General features: G+C 43.8%; 1 protein-coding gene across 7 annotated transcripts in view; it reads left to right on the top strand.

Annotated features, from left to right (window-relative positions):
- The window catches only part of TLR3 (toll like receptor 3), a 137,624-nt gene extending 127,037 nt beyond the window's left edge, over positions 1-10,587 (top strand). For all 7 annotated transcript variants that reach the window (XM_055276641.2, XM_055276640.2, XM_055276636.2 and 4 more), the window contains 3 exons: positions 951-1,142; positions 5,077-6,929; positions 7,410-10,587. In XM_055276641.2, coding sequence (XP_055132616.1) covers positions 951-1,142; positions 5,077-6,929; positions 7,410-7,638 — 2,274 coding nt within the window. In that variant the 3' untranslated portion in view covers positions 7,639-10,587. The remainder of the gene's footprint in view (positions 1-950; positions 1,143-5,076; positions 6,930-7,409) is intronic.
- The last annotated feature ends 12,082 nt before the right edge of the window (positions 10,588-22,669 follow it).

Below are 22,669 nucleotides of genomic sequence, written 5' to 3' on the forward strand. Positions count from 1 at the left end.
ATTAAGTGCTTTTCTTTAACCAAAGTGATTTTCAAGTTACTTCATTTTATGGCCTTATAAAAAATTGAGCATTGCTCTTCCTCTGATGCCAAGAATAATGTACAGATGTAAATATGCTGTGAAACATAAAGTGATTTGCTCCCTAGCTATTTTAAATCTTTTCTTGGATCTTCTTAGAGTCTAATGTGGATGAAATATCTTTGAATACAAAGGCCTCAAAATCTGGCTAGAGAAATCATTGCAAAATGTTATTTTTGTAAAGACTTAAATTACCTGCTTCTCGTTAATAGCGATTACATTAGATTTTGCCTTAACTGGTATCGCTTTCCCTTACCTTTTGCCTGAATTTGAAGCGTACATATTCAAAAGTAGCAAAGGGTGATAAAACATCCCACAGTACTGATAAAGCAAACAAAGTTAATATTCTGTACTAGTCATGATCCAAAATTTATATAATATGACTTTCTCAGTATAAAAATCTATTTAAAATTTCATAGATGGCAAAATTCTCAGCTTTTTAAGAAAGCATTCTGTTCTTTTTTCTGATACCAATTTTCAAGGTTAAAGCATGACACTGTGTGTTTGATCAGCCACGTGAAAATTCCTTGCATCATAAGTAAATGGTTATGATAAGTAAGTTCATAAATTAGCAATGTTCCTTATATCCTAAATAAGCTTAAATCTTTTTTATTTTGGCAAGAGAAATAAAATGATTCTTGAAGAAATAAAATCCTTCCTACAATGGTTGCAAGGGTAACCATCACAAAGATTGTAATATGACAAAGATTAATCAGAACAAAGATGTTTCATTATGCTTACTGTTAGTATTCTACAGAATAATAGAGAGGTGTTGATTTTGCTGTTGAAATATTTTTAAGAGGTACTTACATTTAAAAGAACTGTTTTTGACAGCAAGACACTAACATATGCATATTGTTTTTTCCCTTCAGAATTTAATCACATTAGATCTGTCTCATAATGGCTTGTCATCTACAAAATTAGGAACCCAGGTTCAGCTGGAAAATCTCCAAGAGCTTCTATTATCAAACAACAAAATTCAAGTGCTAAAAAGTGAAGAACTGGGTATCTTTGCCAATTCATCTTTAAAAAAATTGGAGTTGTCATCGAATCAAATTAAAGAGGTAAGAAGTAAGGTAAAATTATTTTGCGTTCTGCCTTTAAGGTGGATGGTCCCTATCTGTGTCCCATACACAGGAATCTAAGGCTCTCTAGCCTTTGCCTGTGTGTTCCGGCAATCCTTCACACCTACTGCTTGGGGGCATTGGTGTCATTCTCATGAGAGCTCAGGCAGCCCCAGGAGAGGTCGGGAGATGGGACTCTGCAGTCCTGCTGCACTGGGTGGAACCCCTGTGCCGCGACCTTGCAAACATCCTTAACATCGCTGAGTCTGCTTCCTCACTTGTAAAGTGGAAATAAATAGTGCTCTCTATCACCCAAACTCTCTGACAAAGTTATTAATAAAAGAGTACGATGGTCAGAGCCCCAGGTTCACAGTTGGGTTAGCTGGCTTGGTCTCTGGGCTTTGTCTTTTAACAATCATGTTGCCAGGCAAGTTATTCAAGTTCTCCCTCTCCAGCCTCCCAGCTTTCAAATGGGCGTGATAATGACTCTGCTTCATAGGACTGTGTGGTAAAGAATTTAGGACCATGTCTGGCATAGGCAGTGCTCAGGAAATGATCAACAGCACCATGTTGTTATAAAAACCTTCCTATAATGAAGTCAGCTTAAATAACTGACAGGACTGTCTCTTTTTGGAATCATGATCTTCAAGCTCATCATTTTCTGTCACAGGAGAGCAACAACTATCTGGACCGGTGGCACAGGGGTAAAAGAATTTACCAAGACAGTTGTAGGTGGAGAAAGGCACATTTATTAGAGAAAGTAGGAAACTACATTGCGAGAAGGCAACGGGCACAACAGCAAGAGAAGCTGACTGCAAAGAAACAAAGGCTTGCTGGGGATTTTACAGGATCATGTTTATGCTGTGTGCTGAAGAGGGCTTTGCACTGCGCTGACAGTGCCCAGGTGGCAGTGGGCTAACTCACAGGGGCCTGGTGATAGCTGGGCACAGGAAGAGTGTCAGTTATTTGCACAGGAGGGCTACGTGTCCCGGATCATGCAGAAAGACAGACTAATAACTTACCTGCTCTTTTGCTGTCTCTCGGTCCCGCCAACTGACTACTTTTCCCTAAATAGGACTCCGCATTTTCATATACAGGTTTATCTGTATTTTACACTCATTTTGTTCCAGGCTATAAGACTACTAGAAATCCTTAATTACAACTCTATTCTTTTCAGACGTAAAAACAAATGGTGTACAAATGTATCCTGAGATATTAAGATGTTTTGTGCAAGCTCTTCATTTTTTTTAAACAGCATTTTTCTATGATTAAGACATTTATTGTAGTAATCTTACTAAATATATGAATAAATGAGAAAATAATAATAAGGGGTGATTTTAAAAAATCACTCAAATGTCCACAGTCAGAAACAACCACTGTTAGCATTTGGGTATATTTATCCCTGGCTTTTCTCCAAATCATTATAAGGAAAAACAATAGCTTAAATTCTTACTGTACTGAAATTCATACTGTTTTTCTAAATCCTTAAGGCATTTAACTGTGTGTCAAGTGCTGTGATACATTTTTAAAAATATTCTATGTATATAGTAATTTTAATCAATATTTTATTTTATTTTTTTATGTTATGTTATGTTATGTTGTTATTTTTATTTTTTATTTTTTTTTTTGAGACGGAGTCTCGCTCTGTCGCCCAGGCTGGAGTGCAGTGGCGCAATCTCGGCTCACTGCAAGCTCCGCCTCCCGGGTTCACGCCATTCTCCTGCCTCAGCCTCCCGAGTAGCTGGGACTACAGGCGCCCGCCACCGCGCCCGGCTAACTTTTTTGTATTTTTAGTAGAGACGGGGTTTCACCATGGTCTCGATCTCCTGACCTCGTGATCCGCCCGCCTCGGCCTCCCAAAGTGCTGGGATTACAAGCTTGAGCCACCGCGCCCGGCTATGTTGTTATTTTTTGAGACTGAGTTTCACTCTTTGTTGCCCAGGCTGGAGTGCAGTGGCGTGATCTGGACTCACTGCAACCTCCGACTCCCGGGTTCAAGCGATTCTCCTGTTTCAGCCTCCCGAGTAGCTGGGATTACAGGTGCCCGCCACCACGCCTGGCTAATTTTTGTATTTTTAGTAGAGACGGGGTTTCACCGTGTTGGCCAGGCTGTCTGAAACTCCTGACCTCAGGTGATCCGCCTGCCTTGGCCTCCCAAAGTACTGGGATTACCGGCATGAGCCACCGTGTCTGGCGAAATCGATTTATTCTTAATTGTCATTTTCACAAAAGAAAACTGAGATGAAGAAAGTTTATGTGATGTATCTCAGGCCCCACAGGATCCACCTGGGACAGAGCTGGGTTTCTGGCTCACTTGGACCGGAGGCCCTGCTCCTAACAGCTGTGCTGTATCACCCTCCAAAGATCATGATATCTGCTGCTCTTTAGATTTAATAGCATATCATGATCATCTCCCATACAATTAAGAAGCATTCCAAAGCTTAATTTTAATGCCTGTAAAATACTGCTATCATGTAGATTTATCATACTTAATTTCATAATTTTCTGCTTTGCATTTTAACTCATTTGTTTATGATAAAGCACCCTTTCTTCTACACTTCTTTTTTTCCATTAGCCCTACTGTCCCCCGAGTGACACATTAAAAATCAGAGCCCCCTCCAGGCTGGGTGCGGTGGCTCACGCCTGTAATCCCAGCACTTTGGGAGGCCGAGGTGGGGGTGGATCATGAAGTCAGGAGTTCGAGACCAGCCTGGCCAACATGGTGAAATCCCGTCTTACTAAGAATACAAAAAAAATTAGCCAGGTGTGGTGGCAGGCACCTCTAATCTTAGCTGCTCAGGAGGCTGAGGCAAGAGAATCGCTTGAACCCGGGAGGTGAGGGTTGCAGGGAGCTGAGATTGCACCACTGTACTCCACCCTGGGGGACAGAGCGAAACTGTCTCAAAAAAAAAGAAAAAGAAAAAAAGAAATCAGAGCCCTTTACTCCCCTGGCGGTTTTGACTGCAGGAACTGGCCTCCATCCTCTCTGGATTCCTCCTCTCCCACCTGCTGTTCTCTTGTCCCAGAACAGCCAAGACTCTGGTAAGGGTGTGGGACGGAGCAGAAGGGAGCTGGAAAAACACGATAGTAAAATAAAGTCAGTAGAAAATCTGGGTGGAAAGGCAAGAGGAAGAGCTAGAGCTCAGAGCTCCAGAAAGGAAAGTGTGCCGTCACCGCCTCATCATAAAAGCCATCCACTCCTTCCTTCCATGAGGCTCACTGAGAACAGCGGCACCAAGACAGAACCAGGAACTGCCCCAGGAGTGACTTCACGAGCAGTTTATTCATTGCAATTGTTCTCATGGTGATAAAGAAAAAGTACCAGGAGATTGATCCTGGACTGGAAGGTCAGAGAAGGCTCCCTGAAAAGGTGACATCTAAGCTGAGGCTGTGAATGCTGAGCAGAAGTTGGCCAGTGGCCAGGGGAGGTCAGAGGCTGGAGTAAGAGGTGGGTGCTACAGGAACTGAGTAAGGAAGGACCCGTGCGTTAGAGGAAGGCAGAGAAATGCTCTGCCCGCAGGATGTGGTGAAGGGTGAGCGGAGATGGGTAAAGAACTGCATCCGGCCGGGCGCAGTGGCTCACGCCTATAATCCCAGCACTTTGGGAGGCTGAGGCGGGCGGATCATGAGGTCAGGAGTTCAAGACCAGCCTGGCCTACACCGTGAAACCCCGACTCTACTAAAAATACAAAACTTAGCCGGACGTGGGGGCGCGTGCCTGTAATCCCAGCTACTAGGGAGGCTGAGGCAGGAGAATTGCTTGAACTCGGGAGGTGGAGTTTGCAGTGAGCTGAGATTGCACCACTGTACTCCAGCGTGGGCGACAGAGCGAGACTCCGTATCAAAAAAAAAAAAAAAAAAAAAAAAAGCCTTTCAACAGCCTTACAGAGTCTGTGCTCTTTTGACTGTTAACCTCTTTTTTTCCTACCTTTAGTTTTCTCCAGGGTGTTTTCACGCAATTGGAGGATTATTTGGCCTCTTTCTGAACAATGTCCAGCTGGGTCCCAGCCTCACAGAGAAGCTATGTTTGGAATTAGCAAACACAAGCATTCGGAATCTGTCTCTGAGTAACAGCCAACTGTCCACCACCAGCAATACAACTTTCTTGGGACTAAAGTGGACAAATCTCACTATGCTTGATCTTTCCCACAACAACTTAAATGTGGTTGCTAACGATTCTTTTGCTTGGCTTCCGCATCTAGAATATTTCTTCCTGGAGTATAATAATATACAGCGTTTGTTCTCTCACTCTTTGCACGGGCTTTCCAATTTGCGGTACCTGAATTTGAAACGGTCTTTTACTAAACAAAGTATTTCCCTTGCTTCGCTCCCCAAGATTGATGACTTTTCTTTTCAGTGGCTAAAATGTTTGGAGCACCTTAACATGGAAGATAATGATATTCCAGGCATAAAAAGCAATATGTTCACAGGATTGATAAACCTGAAATACTTAAGTCTATCCAACTCCTTTACAAGTTTGCGAACTTTGACAAATGAAACATTTGTATCACTTGCTCATTCTCCCTTACACATACTCAACCTAACCAAGAATAAAATCTCAAAAATAGAGAGTGAGGCTTTCTCTTGGTTGGGCCGCCTAGAAGTACTTGACCTGGGCCTTAATGAAATTGGGCAAGAACTCACAGGCCAGGAATGGAGAGGGCTAGGAAATATTTTCGAAATCTATCTTTCCTACAACAAGTACCTGCAGCTGACTAGGAACTCCTTTGCCTTGGTCCCAAGCCTTCAACGACTGATGCTCCGAAGGGTGGCCCTTAAAAATGTGGATAGCTCTCCTTCACCATTCCAGCCTCTTCGTAACTTGACCATTCTGGATCTAAGCAACAACAACATAGCCAACATAAATGATGACATGTTGGAGGGTCTTGAGAAACTAGAAATTCTGGATTTGCAGCATAACAACTTAGCACGGCTCTGGAAACACGCAAACCCTGGTGGTCCCGTTTATTTCCTAAAGGGTCTGTCTCACCTCCACATCCTCAACTTGGAGTCTAATGGCTTTGATGAGATCCCAGTTGAGGTCTTCAAGGATTTATTTGAACTAAAGATCATCGATTTAGGATTGAATAATTTAAACACACTTCCAGCATCTGTGTTTAACAATCAGGTGTCTCTAAAGTCATTGAACCTTCAGAAGAATCTCATAACATCGGTTGAGAAGAAGGTGTTCGGGCCAGCTTTCAGGAAGCTGACTGACTTAGATATGCGCTTTAATCCCTTTGATTGCACGTGTGAAAGTATTGCCTGGTTTGTTAATTGGATTAACGAGACCCATACCAACATCCCTGAGCTGTCAAGCCACTACCTTTGCAACACTCCACCTCACTATCATGGGTTCCCAGTGAGACTTTTTGATACATCATCTTGCAAAGACAGCGCCCCCTTTGAACTCTTTTTCATGATCAATACCAGTATCCTGTTGATTTTTATCTTTATTGTACTTCTCATCCACTTTGAGGGCTGGAGGATATCTTTTTATTGGAATGTTTCAGTACATCGAGTTCTTGGTTTCAAAGAAATAGACAGACAGACAGAACAGTTTGAATATGCAGCATATATAATTCATGCCTATAAAGATACGGATTGGGTCTGGGAATACTTCTCTTCAATGGAAAAGGAAGACCAATCTCTCAAATTTTGTCTGGAGGAAAGGGACTTTGAGGCAGGTGTTTTTGAACTGGAAGCAATTGTTAACAGCATCAAAAGAAGCAGAAAAATTATTTTTGTTATAACACACCATTTATTAGAAGACCCATTATGCAAAAGGTAGGTAAACATTGTGAAATTTTAAGTGTGTACTTGCTTTTCAATTAAACTTTTTTTTTTTTTTTTTTGAGATGGAGTCCTGCTCTGTTGCCCAGGCTGGAGTGCAGTGGTGTGATCTCAGCTCACTGCAGCCTCCACCTCCCGGGTTCAAGTAATTCTCCTATCTCAGCCTCTCGAGTAGCTGGGATTACAGGCACACGCCACCAAGCCTGGCTAATTTTTGTATTTTTATTAGAGATGGGGTTTCACCATGTTGGCCAGGCTGATCTTGAACTCCTGGCCTCAGGTGAGCTTCAATTAAACTTTTAAATATTACCAATATTACTCACAACTCAAAGAATTTTTAAAATGAAATTAAGAAAAAAAAAAAAAAACCCTGAGTTTCAGTAACAGTTTAAACTCTACAGAGTATTTTTAAATAGTATTGCTTCTGGCCGTTAAAAACCATATATTAATTCTTCAATACATTTCTTTACTTAGATTCAAGGTACATCATGCAGTTCAACAAGCTATTGAACAAAATCTGGATTCCATTATATTGGTTTTCCTTGAGGAGATTCCAGATTATAAACTGAACCACGCACTCTGTTTGCGAAGAGGAATGTTTAAATCTCGCTGCATCTTGAACTGGCCAGTTCAGAAAGAACGGATAGGTGCCTTTCGTCATAAATTGCAAGTAGCACTTGGATCCAAAAACTCAGTACATTAAATTTATTTAAATATTCAATTAGCAAAGGAGAAACTTTCTCAATTTAAAAAGTTCTATGGCAGATTTAAATTTTCCATAAAGGTGTTATAATTTGTTTATTCATATTTGTAAATGGTTATATTCTATCACAATTATGTCTCTTCTAGGAAAATGTATCTCGTTATTTCAGGCCTATTTTTGACAATTGACTTAATTTTACCCAAAATAAACATACAAGCACATAAGAACATTGTCTACTGATAAATATACAATCGGCCACTGAGCCTATGACAACTTAAGGAGTTTTAAAACATTCCTCATTTTAAGAAAAGTTAGAGTTATATGAGGCTTTGCGATGATCTTTTTGTTTTTTGGATGCGCTTAGAATGAAAGATAATTGTTTCAATTGGTATAATGCTATTTCCTTTGTAAAAGAGTGAAATATATACCCATATTTTTAACAAGTTTAACTACAGTATTTTTTCAATGGAAAAACTTTGTATTTTAGTAAGTACTTGTCTCACTGTTGATTTTGTTAAATGTTAAATATTTTTTAATATGCATATCCAAAGGCAGAAAGCATTTGCAATTCATTTTTATTAGTTAATGAGATGATTATTTGAATGAATATTGACTTGTATTTTCCTGAGATATGAGTTTCTGCTGTGGGCACGTAGAAACAATTCTCTTACTAAAAGTATTGTAGGCAGGCTTGCTTTCTGAAGGTTAATGAGGAACTGGCTTTGTGGAAACAGAACTTTCCTCCCATGGTCACAGACTCAGGAGATGGCGCTGGCGAAATCACTTGGTTCCACTGGGATTCTTTGACTCCTGATCTTGAAAATTATGATAATAAATGCATCTTAGATATTCCTATATAACTAGTGATGATGATCGCTGTATAATATATTCAAAGGAATGTATTATTTTACCATAAAATAATATGCTACGTATAAGGTAGTCCTTATCTAGAAAGACTATTTTTATTTTTGGTTTTTTGTTTGTTTTTTATTTGTTTGTTTGTTTTTGAGATGGAGTCTGGCTCTGTCACCCGGGCTGGAGTGCAGTGGTCCAATCTCAGCCCACCGCAACCTCCATCTCCAAGTTCAAGCTATTCTCCTGCCTCAGCCACCCGCGTAGCTGGGATTACAGGCACGTGCCACCATGCCTGGCTAATTTTTGTATTTGTAGTAGAGATGGGGTTTCACCATGTTGGCCAGCCTGGTCTTGAACTCCTGACCTCAAGTGATCCTCCTGCCTTGGCCTCCCAAAGTGCTAGGATTACAGGTGTGAGCCACCGCACCCTGCCTTTTTATTTTGTTTTACAATACAACAAAAAATTTTTAGTTTTACAATAAAAGAGAATCTGATTATTGGAAATAGACCTGAATAGCTTTTTGAAATATTTATAGTTCTAGTATTTAAAGAGAAACCTGAAATTATAAGGCTGAGTTAATTTCTATACCTGAAATGTTCATTTGTCTGCTGAATTCAGGGAGTATCTGAGATGTCACATTTTGGAACTTTGATTTAAATCGTTCAGTATTCCCAAGGCTGAGTTCCATGACCCTGGAATGAGAAATATCCACTGTACCACTGGTTCTGAAGAGTCTATAGTCGGCCAGCACTGTGAATGTGTGGAGGACTAATTGTCACTTTCATGTTATTTGCCACCCTGACAGCTGAGACACTGCTTTTCAGCATTTTAGTTTTGCTTTTTAACTGCGATAATCATTTTATTTTGGCATTTTAAGTAAAAATCACAGCTTCTGCTTTTCTTATATGCTTTGTGTGTTATCAATATTCTCAAATATTCATAAGATATTTTAAATCATTGTGAATTAGTCAATATATCAAGTTGCTTAATATGTCATATATCAATGCTATTAATATATAATATCTATATTTAATATATTGATATGTTACTGGTGGAGAGTGTCCAGGTTCTTGGTGCTTTGAACAAAGAATTGGACAAAATGCACAAAGAATGAGGCAACAAAAGCAGAGATTTATTGAAAACGAAAGCACACCCTGCAGGGTGGGAGCAGCCCAAGCACGCAGCTCAAAAGCTGGGTTACAGAATTTTCTGGGGTTTAAATACTCTCTAGAGGTTTCCATTGGTTACTTAGTGTATGCCCTATGTAAATGAAGAGGCTAAAGTGAAGTTACAAAGTTATTTACTTGTTGTGCACCCTATGCAAATGAATAGCTGTCATAGCTGAGGTAGAGTTACAAAGTTATTTACTTGGTGGTAGAACTTTGGGGTTTTTCCGTTTGATTTAGTTCTAGGAAGCCTTTAGCTTCCCTGCCTCCAGACCCTATTCCCCTGCCTCAGATAGATCAGTGACATATTCGATACATCATTAAGTTGCTTAATATTTAAGAGGTTAAGATGCACAGGTAATGACCCCTAAATGAATGCCAATAAAACTAGACCTAGGTAGAAAGTAACATCCAGAACTTCTGCAGGCTGTCCTGTGTAATTGTTCTCAGGAGGAACCCTTGTCCCTGGGGTTTGAGAGAAGGGGTTTGAGGAAAAGGATGTTTGTCTGACCTCTTGTTTGATTTGCCCAAGTGGCTTGACCTGTTTGAATCCTCTCAGCGTGCCATCATGTTATCTGTTCACTCCAACTTCTTCCTGTTTTTCACATTGCAAAATAAAACTCAACTGAATTGACACTGAGTTTAAAATAAATCTTGGTATTTAGGTTGTACCTAAAAATGATAACTTTTAGATTGTAATCAGAGGTAGATGCTATCAATTTGTTAGTGAGGAGGGGAGGAGTTTTCAATGCCGCTTAGTTAACAATGTCTAATTGTTCAAATATACATCTTAGGTTGTAAAGGAGACTCAATGGTAAGTTATAGTGACCACTGAAAACTGTAAAGGGGCTTCAAGTCAAGAACTTAGAAGGAATTTCTTGCAATCTATTGAGACACAAAGCAGATTAGTGGTTGTCTGGGCCTAGGAACAGGAATGGGGAGTGGCTGCAAATAGGTGGAAGAGACCTTTTTTGGGTGACGAAAATGCTCTAAAATTGGGTTATGGTAATAATTGTACAACTATGTAAATTTACTGAAAGTCATTGGGTTGGATACTTAAAACAGGTGAATTTTATGATATGTAAATTATATATTCACAAAGCCATTAAAAATAGTATTTTTTGAGCAGCTACAGGTGCCTAGCCCAGTGTTAACTACTGTGGTGAACAGTAGGATGGGATTTAGAGGTGTGGGCAATAGAAGCTGGGTGGAAAGGGATTTCCAAAGATGGCCCTGGGCAGGGAGGACTCCACGGAGGAGACGCAGCCCCTTCCAAGGAGGGTGAGGTTTCAGTGAGTGGAGAAGAAGATGGCAGAATGAACAGCAAGAGAGAAGTTCATGAGGGAGACATGGACTCGGTGTTGGGAGATAGTGGGGTGCCGAAGAGGATGGAACCAGGCTGCAGAGAGCATGGCAGAGGTGTTTAGATGCAATGTTTTGAAATTGTGACTTTATGGGTTTCAACCGGCAAACCCAGACATCACGATGAAATTCCCTCCTGGGATCTGTGCCTTAGATTTAGGTGTCAGCCAGTTAAACAGAGGAACACAGACTATAACTTCACAGTCCAAAGCCAGGCTGACTCTCACGTAACAAAAGGGGCTTTAAGCACTTTTTTTCCCCTATAAACATATACATCTGTGTTAAAATAACAAAGGACGATCATTCATTAGTTAATAATTACACTAGGTGACGTATTAGCCACTCTTGGCTCTTGCACCTCTGTAGCCTTGCTCCGTTGTCCTGTTTATGGGAGAAAACTGTTGTGCCATGTGGCTATTTTCACAAACCATTCTTTATTCTTTGTGTGCATTGGGCAAGAGTCATCAGACTTTTCATTGGTGGAACTCTTCCAGTTTTATTTGAGGATTTCTGGGCAGACAGGGTTGGCTTATTTAGCTTCCTTTTGTCTTAGGTCAGTTCCCCAGGAAACAGGTTTTGGGATGGAGATTTGCAGGAAGGAAGTTTCAGGGGTGCTCTGATTTATAAGTGAGTGAAATAAGCTGGATTGGGAAGAGAGAGAATGATTAACTCTGATGCAATTCACAATTGCAACTGAGTTCTTAGCCAACCCCACGGGGAGCTCTGGAGCTGGAATGACCCTAGAGAATTGACAGAAATCTAGGCAAAGGGGCTGGACCCCTCTCCATGCCCTCACATCAACCAGTCACAGATACAGGCAGCCCCAGGGAGGAAGTGTGACCTTAAGTAAAATGTTTTGCCAAAAGAAATTCAAGGGGGGGCCGGTGCAGTGGCTCACGCCTGTAATCCCAGCACTTTGGGAGGTGGAGGCAGGTGGATCACCTGAGGTCGGGAGTTAGAGACCAGCCTCACCAACATGGAGCAACCCCATTCTACTAAAAATACAAAACTAGCCAGGCTTGGTGGTGCATGCCTGTAATCCCAGCTACTCGGGAGGCTGAGGCAGGAGAATTGGTTGAACTTGAGAGGCGGAGGATGCAGTGAGCCGAGATTGCACCACTGCACTCCAGCCTGGGCAACAAGAGCAAAACTGTCTAAAAACAAAAGGAAGGAAGGAAGAAAGGAAGGAAGGAGGGTGGGAGGGAGGGAAGGAAGGAAGGAAGGAAGAAAGGAAGGAAGGAATTTTCGGGGAGACTGATTTGAGTAATAAAATGCCAGTCTTCTGTTCAGCTGGGTCTGTATGAATTAAACTTTTTTCTATTGCAAATCCCCTGTCTTGATAAATTAGCTCTGTCTGGGCAGCAGACAGATACTCGTTGGTGGTTACACCTGTTTCACTACAACATCCACTGCGCCTTTTAAGGTACTTAAGAATTAAAAGGGCAGGTGCAATGGCTCATTGTAATTCCAGCATTTTGGGAGGCCAAGGTGAGAGGATTGCTTGAGGCCAGAAGTTTGAGACCAGCCTGGGCAACACAGCAAGACTCTGTCTCTACAAAAAATTTAAAAATTAGGTAGTGTGAGCCTGCAGTTGCAGCAACTTGGGAAGCTAAGCTGGGAGAATTGCCTGAGGCCAGGAGTTGAGGATACGGTAAGCTATGATCATGCCACTGCACTCCAGCCTGGGTAACAGAATGAGACCCTATAACCACCAAATGGGTGTATCTTGCCTGCTGCCCAGATAGAGCTGACTGTAAAATTTAAAGGACAATTTGATGGGGGCGGGGGCAGGGAATGGGGAATGCTGATTGGTTGGATGAGAGATAAAATCATGCAGAGTCGAAGCTGTCCTTTTGGACTGAGTAGGCTTTTGGATGGGAGCCACAAGACCAGGTGAGCCCGTTTCTGGATGTGAGTGCTGCCAGCTGATCCATCAAGTGCAGGGTCTGAAAAATACTCCAAACATCAATCTTAGGTTTTATAATGCTATGTTACTCATGGGAGCAATTGAGGAGGCTAGCGATCTTGTGGCCTCTGGCTGCATGATTCCAGAGCCATAACTTCTAATCTCGTGGCTAACTTGTTAGTTTTACAAAGGCAGTCTGGTCCCCAGGCAAGAAGGGGGTTTATTTTAGGAAAGGGCTACCATCCTCATTTAAAGTCAGTTCGGCCTATGCCCAGGAATGAATAAGGCCAGCCTGGAGGTCAGAAGCAAGATGGAGTTGGTTAGGTCAGATCTCTTTCACTGTGATAGCTTTCTCTCTGCTATAATTTGTGCAAAGGTGGTTTCAAGACCCTGCTCTAAAATTAAAACAAGAATTAAAATATACAGAGCTCAGTTGGTTTGGGCACTAACACAAGCTTCCAAAGCTTCCAAACTTTTTTTTTTTTTTTAAATAAGGTCTCTCTCAAAAATTCTGAGAAATAAATGACTTCATAAAAAGCCAATCTTTTGTGTGTGTGTGTGTGTGTTTTTTAACAAATAAGGATGTTTTCACAGTGTTAATGTCCTCCAGTCAACGATAACGAACACACCTGCAGTTAAAGAAGTTGCAGTTGGCGTCGTTGCAGTGAGGGAGGTAACACACCATGGGGTATCTGAGTAAGAAGGGGGTTGAAACATCCTATTATATAGGATTTGGGCTTAGGGTGGGTAAATTCAGGAAGAGGAGACTAGAACAGGGATAAAGTTGTAAAAGAAATAGCAATCACTGGCCGGACGTGGTGGTTCACGCCTGTAATCCCAGTACTTTGGGAGGCCGAGGTGGGAGGATAAACTGAGGTCAGGAGTTGGAGACTAGCCTGGCCAACATAGTAAAACCCCGTCTCTACTAAAAATAAAAAATTAGCCTGGTGTGGTGGCACATGCTTGTAATCCCAGCTACTCGGGAGGCTGAGGCAGGATAATCGCTTGAAGCTGGGAGGCGGAGGTTGCAGTGAGCTGAGATCACGCCATTGCACTCCAGCCTGGGCAACAAGAGTGAAAATCCGTCTCAAAAAAAAAAAAAAGAAAGAAAGAAATAGCAATCACTGAGCTGAGAGAGGAGTGTTTATGGTATTTTGAGGGTGGCACAGTGACCTTATTTTTGTCTGGACTCAGACAAAATTATGACGTGGTGGTGCTTCATGTCGCTTTCTAGTACAGAGCAGTCTTGCGGAGGCTGGTATGCGGTGAGTGTCTGTGTCCCACGGGAGAGGAGCACACCCGCCCCGTGGGTGCCCGGCTGCTCCCGCACCCGCCCCGTGAGTGCCAAGCTGCTCCCGCACCCGCCCTGTGGGTGCCCGGCTGCTCCCGCACCCGCCCCGTGAGTGCCAAGCTGCTCCCGCACCCGCCCCGTGGGTGCCCGGCTGCTCCCGCACCCGCCCCGTGAGTGCCCGGCTGCTCCTGCGCGTCAAGGCCTGTTCCCTTGTTTTCCTTTCCAGCTGCCTTCACATGGAGATCTTCTTGGCTCCTTGCAGAGATCTCTTTTTTTTATCTGAGCGAGTACTTGGTCGAAAGGGACAGAAGCTCAAAGTCGTTTAGGCAAAAAGGAGACACGTTTGTGGGACACCCCAGCTGGGAAGGGGAGCTGGAACGGGGCTCTGACATCACCACGCGGTGTGTGCTTCTCTCTGCATGATGGCGGCACCGGTTTGCACGGCTGGAAATGCAGGCGCCCGGGATCTCCGAGGCTGCCATTTCCCATCCACAAGGCACTAGCCCTCTTTCCCAGTGTGGTTTCCGAAACCTCAGGACAGGCCTCTGCGTGGTCTAGCTGGGGATAGATGTCCGCGTTTGTGGCCATGGGAGTAGGGTGCTGGGGTTGGCAGCACCCACTAGAACCACATGGAGAGAATGGCAGGAGGAATGGCCCCCACAAAACAAATCAATGCTATTTCCCAAAGAGGGGAGCCAGGCAGCAAAGCAAGGTTTGTCCACCCTATGAGCCACGCGGAGCTGGTCTGCTGGACAAGCTAGACTCGTAAAGTCCTATCAGAAACCTCCGTTGTTCTTTCTTCCTCTCTCAAAGCTCTCTTTTTTTTCATCCTGCCATGTGGATGAAACCTCTGGCTTATTAGAGGGCTTATCAGACACACTTAGATAGCACAAAGCATGGTCCAGCATCATGGTGCAAAACTCCAGTCCTGTAGTAATAAGGAAAGCACAAACCCTTTCCCAGTTGGAGTTCTCCTCTTCTCTGTCCCAGGCCTGCTGCAGCCTGCTGGACGCCCGCATGGGGGAGCGGGGTGGTGCTGACTTCCTTTGGCTCCACACTCCCCCTGCTCTTTCACCTGCAACCTGGGGCTCTGAGCATCTCCAGGATCTGAGGGGTTCAGCACGCAGAAGGAGAGAGATAAAAGAGAGGCCTTTACTTGGTGGGCGCAGGTACCATTCAGCTCGGAGCCTTTGGCAGCATAACGCTGAGGTGCTGCTTCTTTCTTTCCTGAATGCTTCTGTCATTTCTTCAGAAATCCAGCTTCTTCCCTTGCAGCCGAACTCACAGGCTCTGGCTAGCCACTCCCAGCACAGGTTCATCCATGCTGCTAGGATGGAATAAAATGAATCCAAAGCTTTCCACTGGCCTGTCTCAATCCAGGTTCCAAATTCTGTCCTGCTATGGCTTCACGCATCGAAGGCATTGACTGGTGTTCCTCACTAGTGTTGTAAGATAACATCTCGTGAAAGGGGTCCCCGCCAAAGAGATGTGGGAAAGACAGTATACTACCTTCTCCTCTCAGAAATACTCAATGCATACCGGCATATTGAAAAACTGAGATGCCTGCTATAAAGAAAGCCATTTAACCTTCATTATTGAGGCAGTTGCCAAACCAATTTGATTAGAGAACCCTTCTAGTGGTAACTGTTATCAGCATCCTGACGAAGGCATGTTCTGCACAGCACACTTTTGGGAACACTCTAGGTAAACTTAATTATTCTAGTTCTTGCACCTCCTAAGAAATTCTCCTTTTCATACCTTGCCTACCATAGATGTCACAGTTTGTGTTTTATTGCCTTCTCCTCCACTTTTGCACCCAATTTTTTTTTTTTTTTTTTTGAGATAGTGTCTTGCTCTGTTGCTCAGGCTGGAGTGCAATGGCATGATCTTGGCTCACTGCAACCTTGACCTCCTGGACTCAAGTGATCCTCCCACCTCAGCCTCCCCAGTAGCCAGGACTACAGGTGTACATCACCACACCCGGCTAATTTTTTTGATTTTTAGTAGAGATGAGTTCCCACTATATTGCCCAGGCTGGTCTTGAACTCCTGGCCTCAAGCGATCTTCCCACCTCAGCCTCCCAAAGTGCTGGGATCACAGGTGTGAGTCACTTAACCCACCCTGCACTCATTTTTTTGAAAGCTTCAGCTAAATGCCATTCCTGCTAGTCAATGGCTTTAGCCAGAATTTCAGCAGCACTTTCTTCCCCTCCTTTTCAGGCCCTAGATGTAGATGCCCCAGATTTTGGATGGGCCAACGCATGAGGTGGGGAAGCTCAAATACCAGACCAAGGAAGTGAGTTAGTGGAAATGAGGAACCATAAAGATGCTCTTACAGTAGAAGGAGTATGGGCTGAAGAGCTGGCTTTTAGGAAGAGTGAGATAGTGGGACCGATTGGGAACAGACTGAGGTTCTTGAGATGCCCCTATTTACATAGGACAAGTTCAGACTGAGGCAGGACAATAGGGTCTGGAGGCAGGGAATATAAGCCCAATTCAGACTTCAGCTGTGACAGGAAATATCCTCAACACAGAGACCATGCTGTAAATGACTTTATAACTTTACTTCAAACTCTCCGTTTACAGAGGGCGCACCCCAAGTAACCAATGGAATCCCCCAGGGGTGCTTAAACTCCCAAAAATTATGTAACAGGGCCTTTGAGCCCCTATGCTCAGGCCACTCCCACACTGTGGCATGTACTTTCTTTCTTTCTTTTTTTTTTTGAGACGGAGCTTCACTCTCGTTGCCCAGGCTGGAGTGCAGTGGTGTGATCTCGGCTCACTGCAACCTCCGCCTCCCGGGTTCAAGCAATTCTCCTGCCTCAGCCTCCTCAGTAGCTGGGACTACAGGCGCCCGCCACCATTCCCAGCTAATTTTTTGTATTTTTAGTAGAGACGGGCTTTCACTATGTTGGCCAGGCTGGTCTCGAACTCCTGATTTCAGGCGATCCACCCACCTCGGCCTCCCAAAGTGCTGGGATTACAGACATGAGGCACTGCACCCAGCTCTGTACTTTCTTTTTCAATAAAACCCTTCATTCCTTCCTTGCTTTGTTTGTGTGTTTTGTCCAATTCTTTGTTCAAGATGCGAAGAACCTGGACACCCTCCACCATTAACATATTGACCTAGTGTGACCTTCAAGACCCTTCGCAGCTGGGTTGAGTTTATCTCTCTGCTTGATTTTGTTTGGTTTTGTTTTACCACGTCTCCTACGCTTGGTGCCATCACCCCTGACTGCTCCGTGCCCTCGCCCGTCACAGTTGTGGCTCTGTGCTCCTCCCTCTGCAAGCAGCGGCCCCTCCTCTCCTCTCCAGCCGGACAGAGCCAACTCTGTGAGAATCCGCCCTTCATAGCACTGCCCTTTCCGTCTCGCAGGATGAATCGCTTCATTACTTAGGTGTCCATCATACTTTATCCATGCCCTAGTCTAAAAGCATACTGTGTTGCAGACACTGTTGTAGGATCTCACTCTGTCCCGAGCCCTTGGAATAGGATAGAACTCTGAACACAGAGAGCTCCATCCTACTCATCTTGGTATCCCCACTCTCTAGAAGGGTGACGGGAACATCGTAATTTGTCAAAGAAGAAGCTGTTGGGAAAAGTAAATGTTCGGTTGAAGTTGTGGCAGGAGGTATAGAAAGGGAATAGGCACACGAGATTGTGTGGAAATACGCTTTTACCACCAGCAAATTTCATCTCCAGTAGCTCTGTTTTCGAGAATGAAAACAAACAAGAGAATCAGGGTGCTTCGGCATTCCCTCCAGCCTCCTCCAGCTCTGCAATCCCTACTCCAAGAACATGCCAGCACTCCAGGAAGAACGGTGCGGGGTTCTAGGTCCCCACTTAAAACCTTAGTTTCTATTCTAAGATTTTTTTGTGATCTCGTTCTCTTTTTTTCTTGCTTCATGTGTGACTATTCCCTCATACTTACATAGTGCCTGACAGAGAGTAGGAATTCACAAAACGTTTGCTGATGGAATAATTAAAGGATTAGTGAATGAATACACCCTGAACAACGTTGTAGCTCTCTATGACAGCAGGGGGAAATCCTCTCAGTTCTCCAAGTGTGCCTCACCCTTTCAAATTTCTATCCATTTGTGGGGTTCCGTTTTCACTGCTCTGTTCTCTCCTTTCCTTGGCTACTTCTTGCAGTTTCAGGGTTAGATTCGGTGTCCACTTCTCCTAGAGGCCTTCCTAAACACGCCTTGGGATGACTGTTAGCGAGGCCTTTACCCTGTGCAAAGGGCCTTGGATAGGAAGGACGTAATCTTGTGAACAGAGTGAGTGCCTGTAAGTGTGCGACCTGGAGATCCACCGTGCCGGTGCAAGGATCTGCACACATCCTAGTGGGAAGCGGGGCTTTGCCTTGGCCGCCATGTGACTTTGAAGGGAGTTCTCAGTTGGGGCCTCTTTTCCAGTCTACTGCTTAGCTGAAAATCGCCCTTCTTCAGAGCAAGGGAGTTTAAAGAGCTGTTCTTCTTCAGGTTGTTTTGGTTTCAAGCAATTTCCACTGGGATGAGCACTGGGTCCAGTGAGCTCCTTCTTCCTCAGAGAAACCCTATTACATACCCAGTGGTGAGAAACAGAAGGCCCCTGCAGACTGCCCCGATCACAGTTCAAGCCCACTCCTGGCAGCTTAGTGATTCTGCAGCTTCCTCCCAAGTCATCCATCTCTGCTGGCTCATGTGTCATGGTCTCGGCTTAAAGTATGTGGTCCTAATATCAGATCCCAGCTTAGAAGAGAGGGGAGGAAACGGCACTGCCCCTCGCCTCGCCCTCCCTCCTTAGGGAGCCCCTGGTGATTTCTGAGCATAATCGTAGAATGTATAAAGCAGGAGGGTGTATTTAAGGGATGGCTTAGGACTGTGGTTAGAAAGTTGACCTTCTTGTTAATCTTGGCACAGTAGATTTTGAGTATTGTACTTTCAAATAACTTCCAGGAGGTGTCATAAGGCGTGCTCCAAACTTTAAGGAGAGTCTCCCCAGTTCCATGCTCTGTTCTTCATCTTCCTCCTCTCCCTCTTCTCTTTTTATCTACCTTCAATCTCCTTTCCCTCCTCTTCTGCTCTCCCTGAATTATGCCCCCGTCTAGAGGCATGCTTAGCAGGAAAACACAAATTCTGGGGGAATGGATATGTCTAAAGTCTGTGTGCATCGCTGTTATTCTTGTGTTTTATGAGCCTCTTACCAAAGCACTCTATGATAAAACGTTGGCATGTCATCCAGAAATACAAAGGCTAGCTTTGAGAAGGTCCCTTGCCATCTCTTGAAGGATAGCATTTGAAATGGCGAAGTGCTCCGTGCATGCATTACATTAACAGAGCATAGAGGTGCTGTAAATCAGTAGCTGCCCTTTTAGTCTAATAACAACGGACAGTCAGACTCTTCACTGGAGCTCCCAACTACAGCAGACACTGCCAGTTACCTGCCCAACAGACACCCACACCTCACACTCTTTCTTGGTTTAGTGATGCTAATTTTGTTCAGGGGCAACATATTCAGGGAAAGGGATCCCTTCTAGCCCTAGAAAAATAGCATTTTTTCTCTTTCCCTTCCTCTTTCTTTTCTTTCCTTTCCTTTATTATTATTATCATTATTTTTAGACAGGGTGTCACTCTGTTACCCAGGCTGGAAGAGTTCAGTGACATGATCTCAGCTCACTGCAGCCTCGACCTGTTGGACTCAAGTGATCCTCTCACCTCAGCCTCTGGAAGAGCTGGGAAGACAGGCGTAAGCCACCATGCCCAGCTAATTTTTTTATATTTGGGCTGGTCTTGAACTTCTGGGCTCAACCCATCTGTCAGCCTCGGCCTCCCAAAGTGCTGGGATTAAGGCGTGAGCCACCCTGCTCCGTCTATTTCTCTTTCTCATGATTAGTTTAGCTGTGGACTTTTGACCTGGTTATAGCCAATGGGACTCAATTGGAGGGGATTCTGGAAAGTAGTTCGTTCTTTAATGAGAGAGGGTGACCTGAGCCGCCTTCTTACCTTGGATGTAGCTATTTATTTATTTATTTATTTTTGAGACAGAGTCTTGCTCTGTCACCCAGGTGTGCAATGGTGAGATCTCGGCTCACTGCAACCTCCCCTTCCCGAGTTCAAGCGATTCTCTTGCCTCAGCCTCCCGAGTAGCTGGGATTACAGGCATGTGCCACCACACCCAGCTAATTTTTGTATTTTTAGTAGAGATGGGATTTCACCATGTTGTCTAGGCTGGTCTCGAACTCCTGACCTCGTGATCCACCCACCTCGGCCTCCCAAAGTGCTGGGATTACAGGCGTGAGCCACCGCGCCTGGCCAGATGTACCTATTTAAAGAAAGATGGCTGGTGCTGAGGGTGACACCTTAGAAACACCAGGAAACAAGCCATACACCCTGACAATGTGTGACTGAAAGAGAATGAGCTTGAGTGTCTGTGACGTTGGTAATTCACCGCAGCAATCCCAGAAGCAGTGAATTGTGGGCTTCCTACCCTGTGAGCTACTTAAGCATCTTGAATGCTCAAGCTAAGGCCAGCGAGGGATTTCCCTGTTCCCTGCAGCTGAACATACCTCACCTGCCTCTGTGGTCTGGTCCTCCACCTGTATCTGCTATAGTACTCGGGGAATGGGGTCATGGTCTATCAAGAATCGCTGTGATGTAACACTGCCTTTTGATCGGTTTAAAATTGTTCTTATTGTTATTGTTATTTTATTTTTTGAGACACTTTCCCTCCTGTCCTCCAGGCTGGAGTGCAATGGCATGATCCCAGCTCACTGCAACCTCCGCCTTCCAGGTTCAAGCTTCTCCTGCCTCAGCCTCCCAAGTAGCTGGGATTACAGGTGTCTGCCACCACATCCAGCCTAAAATTGTTCTTATTGTTGTTTTAATAGTCTTTCCCTCAGTAGAATCCCGAGCCCTCAATCAAATAGCAAGAAAATTTGCCCAAGGCTTTACAGAGGCTTTCATTCATTGTGTTTATCACTGAAAGCAAATAATACATATTTGTTGCAAACAAATTTTGTTCACATTATACGAAAAGGAATAAACTTGGAAGCAAATGTAGCTATAATTTCCTTCTAGATCTTTTTCTCTAGTTATTCAATGTAGCCTGGGGTCATATATAATAAAAACTAACATCTACTGAGAATTCGCCAAGTGCTATGCTCTGTTTCAGCGACCTCACATGTATTAGTTAATGTAACTCTTACAAGGCGCCATTCAGATAATTACAGCCGAGGAAACTAAAGAACAGAGAGAAGTCTTGGTGTTGTTTAGTGGCAAAGACAGACCATGAGCCTACATAGTTCAGACCCACAGTCAGCCAGTCTGCAATGCCTCCCTCTGGTGCTTAGTAAATGTTTGTTGAATCAACAAATGTTCCTCATTGTTCAGAAGTTTGACATTTTTATAATAAAAATTGACAGTATTTTCTTTGTAAATACTGATGTCATGCTAATTGAGGCGATTTAACTTCTTAAACAGATTAATCAGGTTGTTTTAACTTTCAGGTTTCCAAAACACATGTTTTCATAGCAACATGGTCGTAATTTCCTAATACTTTCTCCACGATGTAGCCAAGTGTTATTATACACATCAGAAAGACAATTCATGAAATTGTTCATCAATATAAGCAGAATAATTTTATCACATAAAGCACTACTCTGACATTTCTTTTCTTTCTTTTTTTTTTTTTGAGATGGAGTTTCACTCTTGTTGCCTAGGTTGGAGTGCAATGGCGTGATCTCGGCTCACTGCAACCTCCGCCTCCCAGGTTCAAGCAATTCTCGGGCCTCAGCCTCCCGAGTAGCTGGGATTACTGGCATGGGCCACCACGCCCTGCTAATTTTGTATTTTTAGTAGAGACGGGGTTTCTCCACGTTGGTCAGGCTGGTCTTCAACTTCCAACCTCAGGCAATCCGCCTGCCTCGGCTTCCCAAAGTGCTGGGATTACAGGCATGAGCCACCATGCCTGGCCTTACCCTGACATTTCTAATTGTCTATATAAAATCATTAGAAAGAAAGATTAACAGTTTACTGCATTTACTTTCATTGCCTGATCCTGCTTGAGCCAGACCACATCACCTGAGGCTCATGTTCTGAGAAGGACATGCTGCTGGTAATTAACAGAGAAGCCTGGCCGCATCTATGAAAGGCTGTTGATGGATGAACAAAGGACTGGACAACTTGCTAAGAATGGCTTATCATGTTTGCAATTATAGGTCATTTTCAAAGGAAGGCCCTCCAAAGAAAAGGACCCACTATCCTTTCAGTGTGCCTTCTTCATGGGGCTGGCTGGTCAGAATGCTACATTTACTGCCATAACCAAGGATGATACTTCTTCCCCACCACCACCATCTCCTTTTTATGATTCTTGTCATTCTCCTTATAGATTTAAAACAATTACGATGACCATTTCAATTTGTAGCCAGCTTTTTAGAGTGAATTTACCCACTAAAGACTTTCATAGAG

This window comes from Symphalangus syndactylus, chromosome 4 (genome assembly GCF_028878055.3).
Source record: "Symphalangus syndactylus isolate Jambi chromosome 4, NHGRI_mSymSyn1-v2.1_pri, whole genome shotgun sequence".
Lineage (NCBI taxonomy): Eukaryota > Metazoa > Chordata > Mammalia > Primates > Hylobatidae > Symphalangus > Symphalangus syndactylus.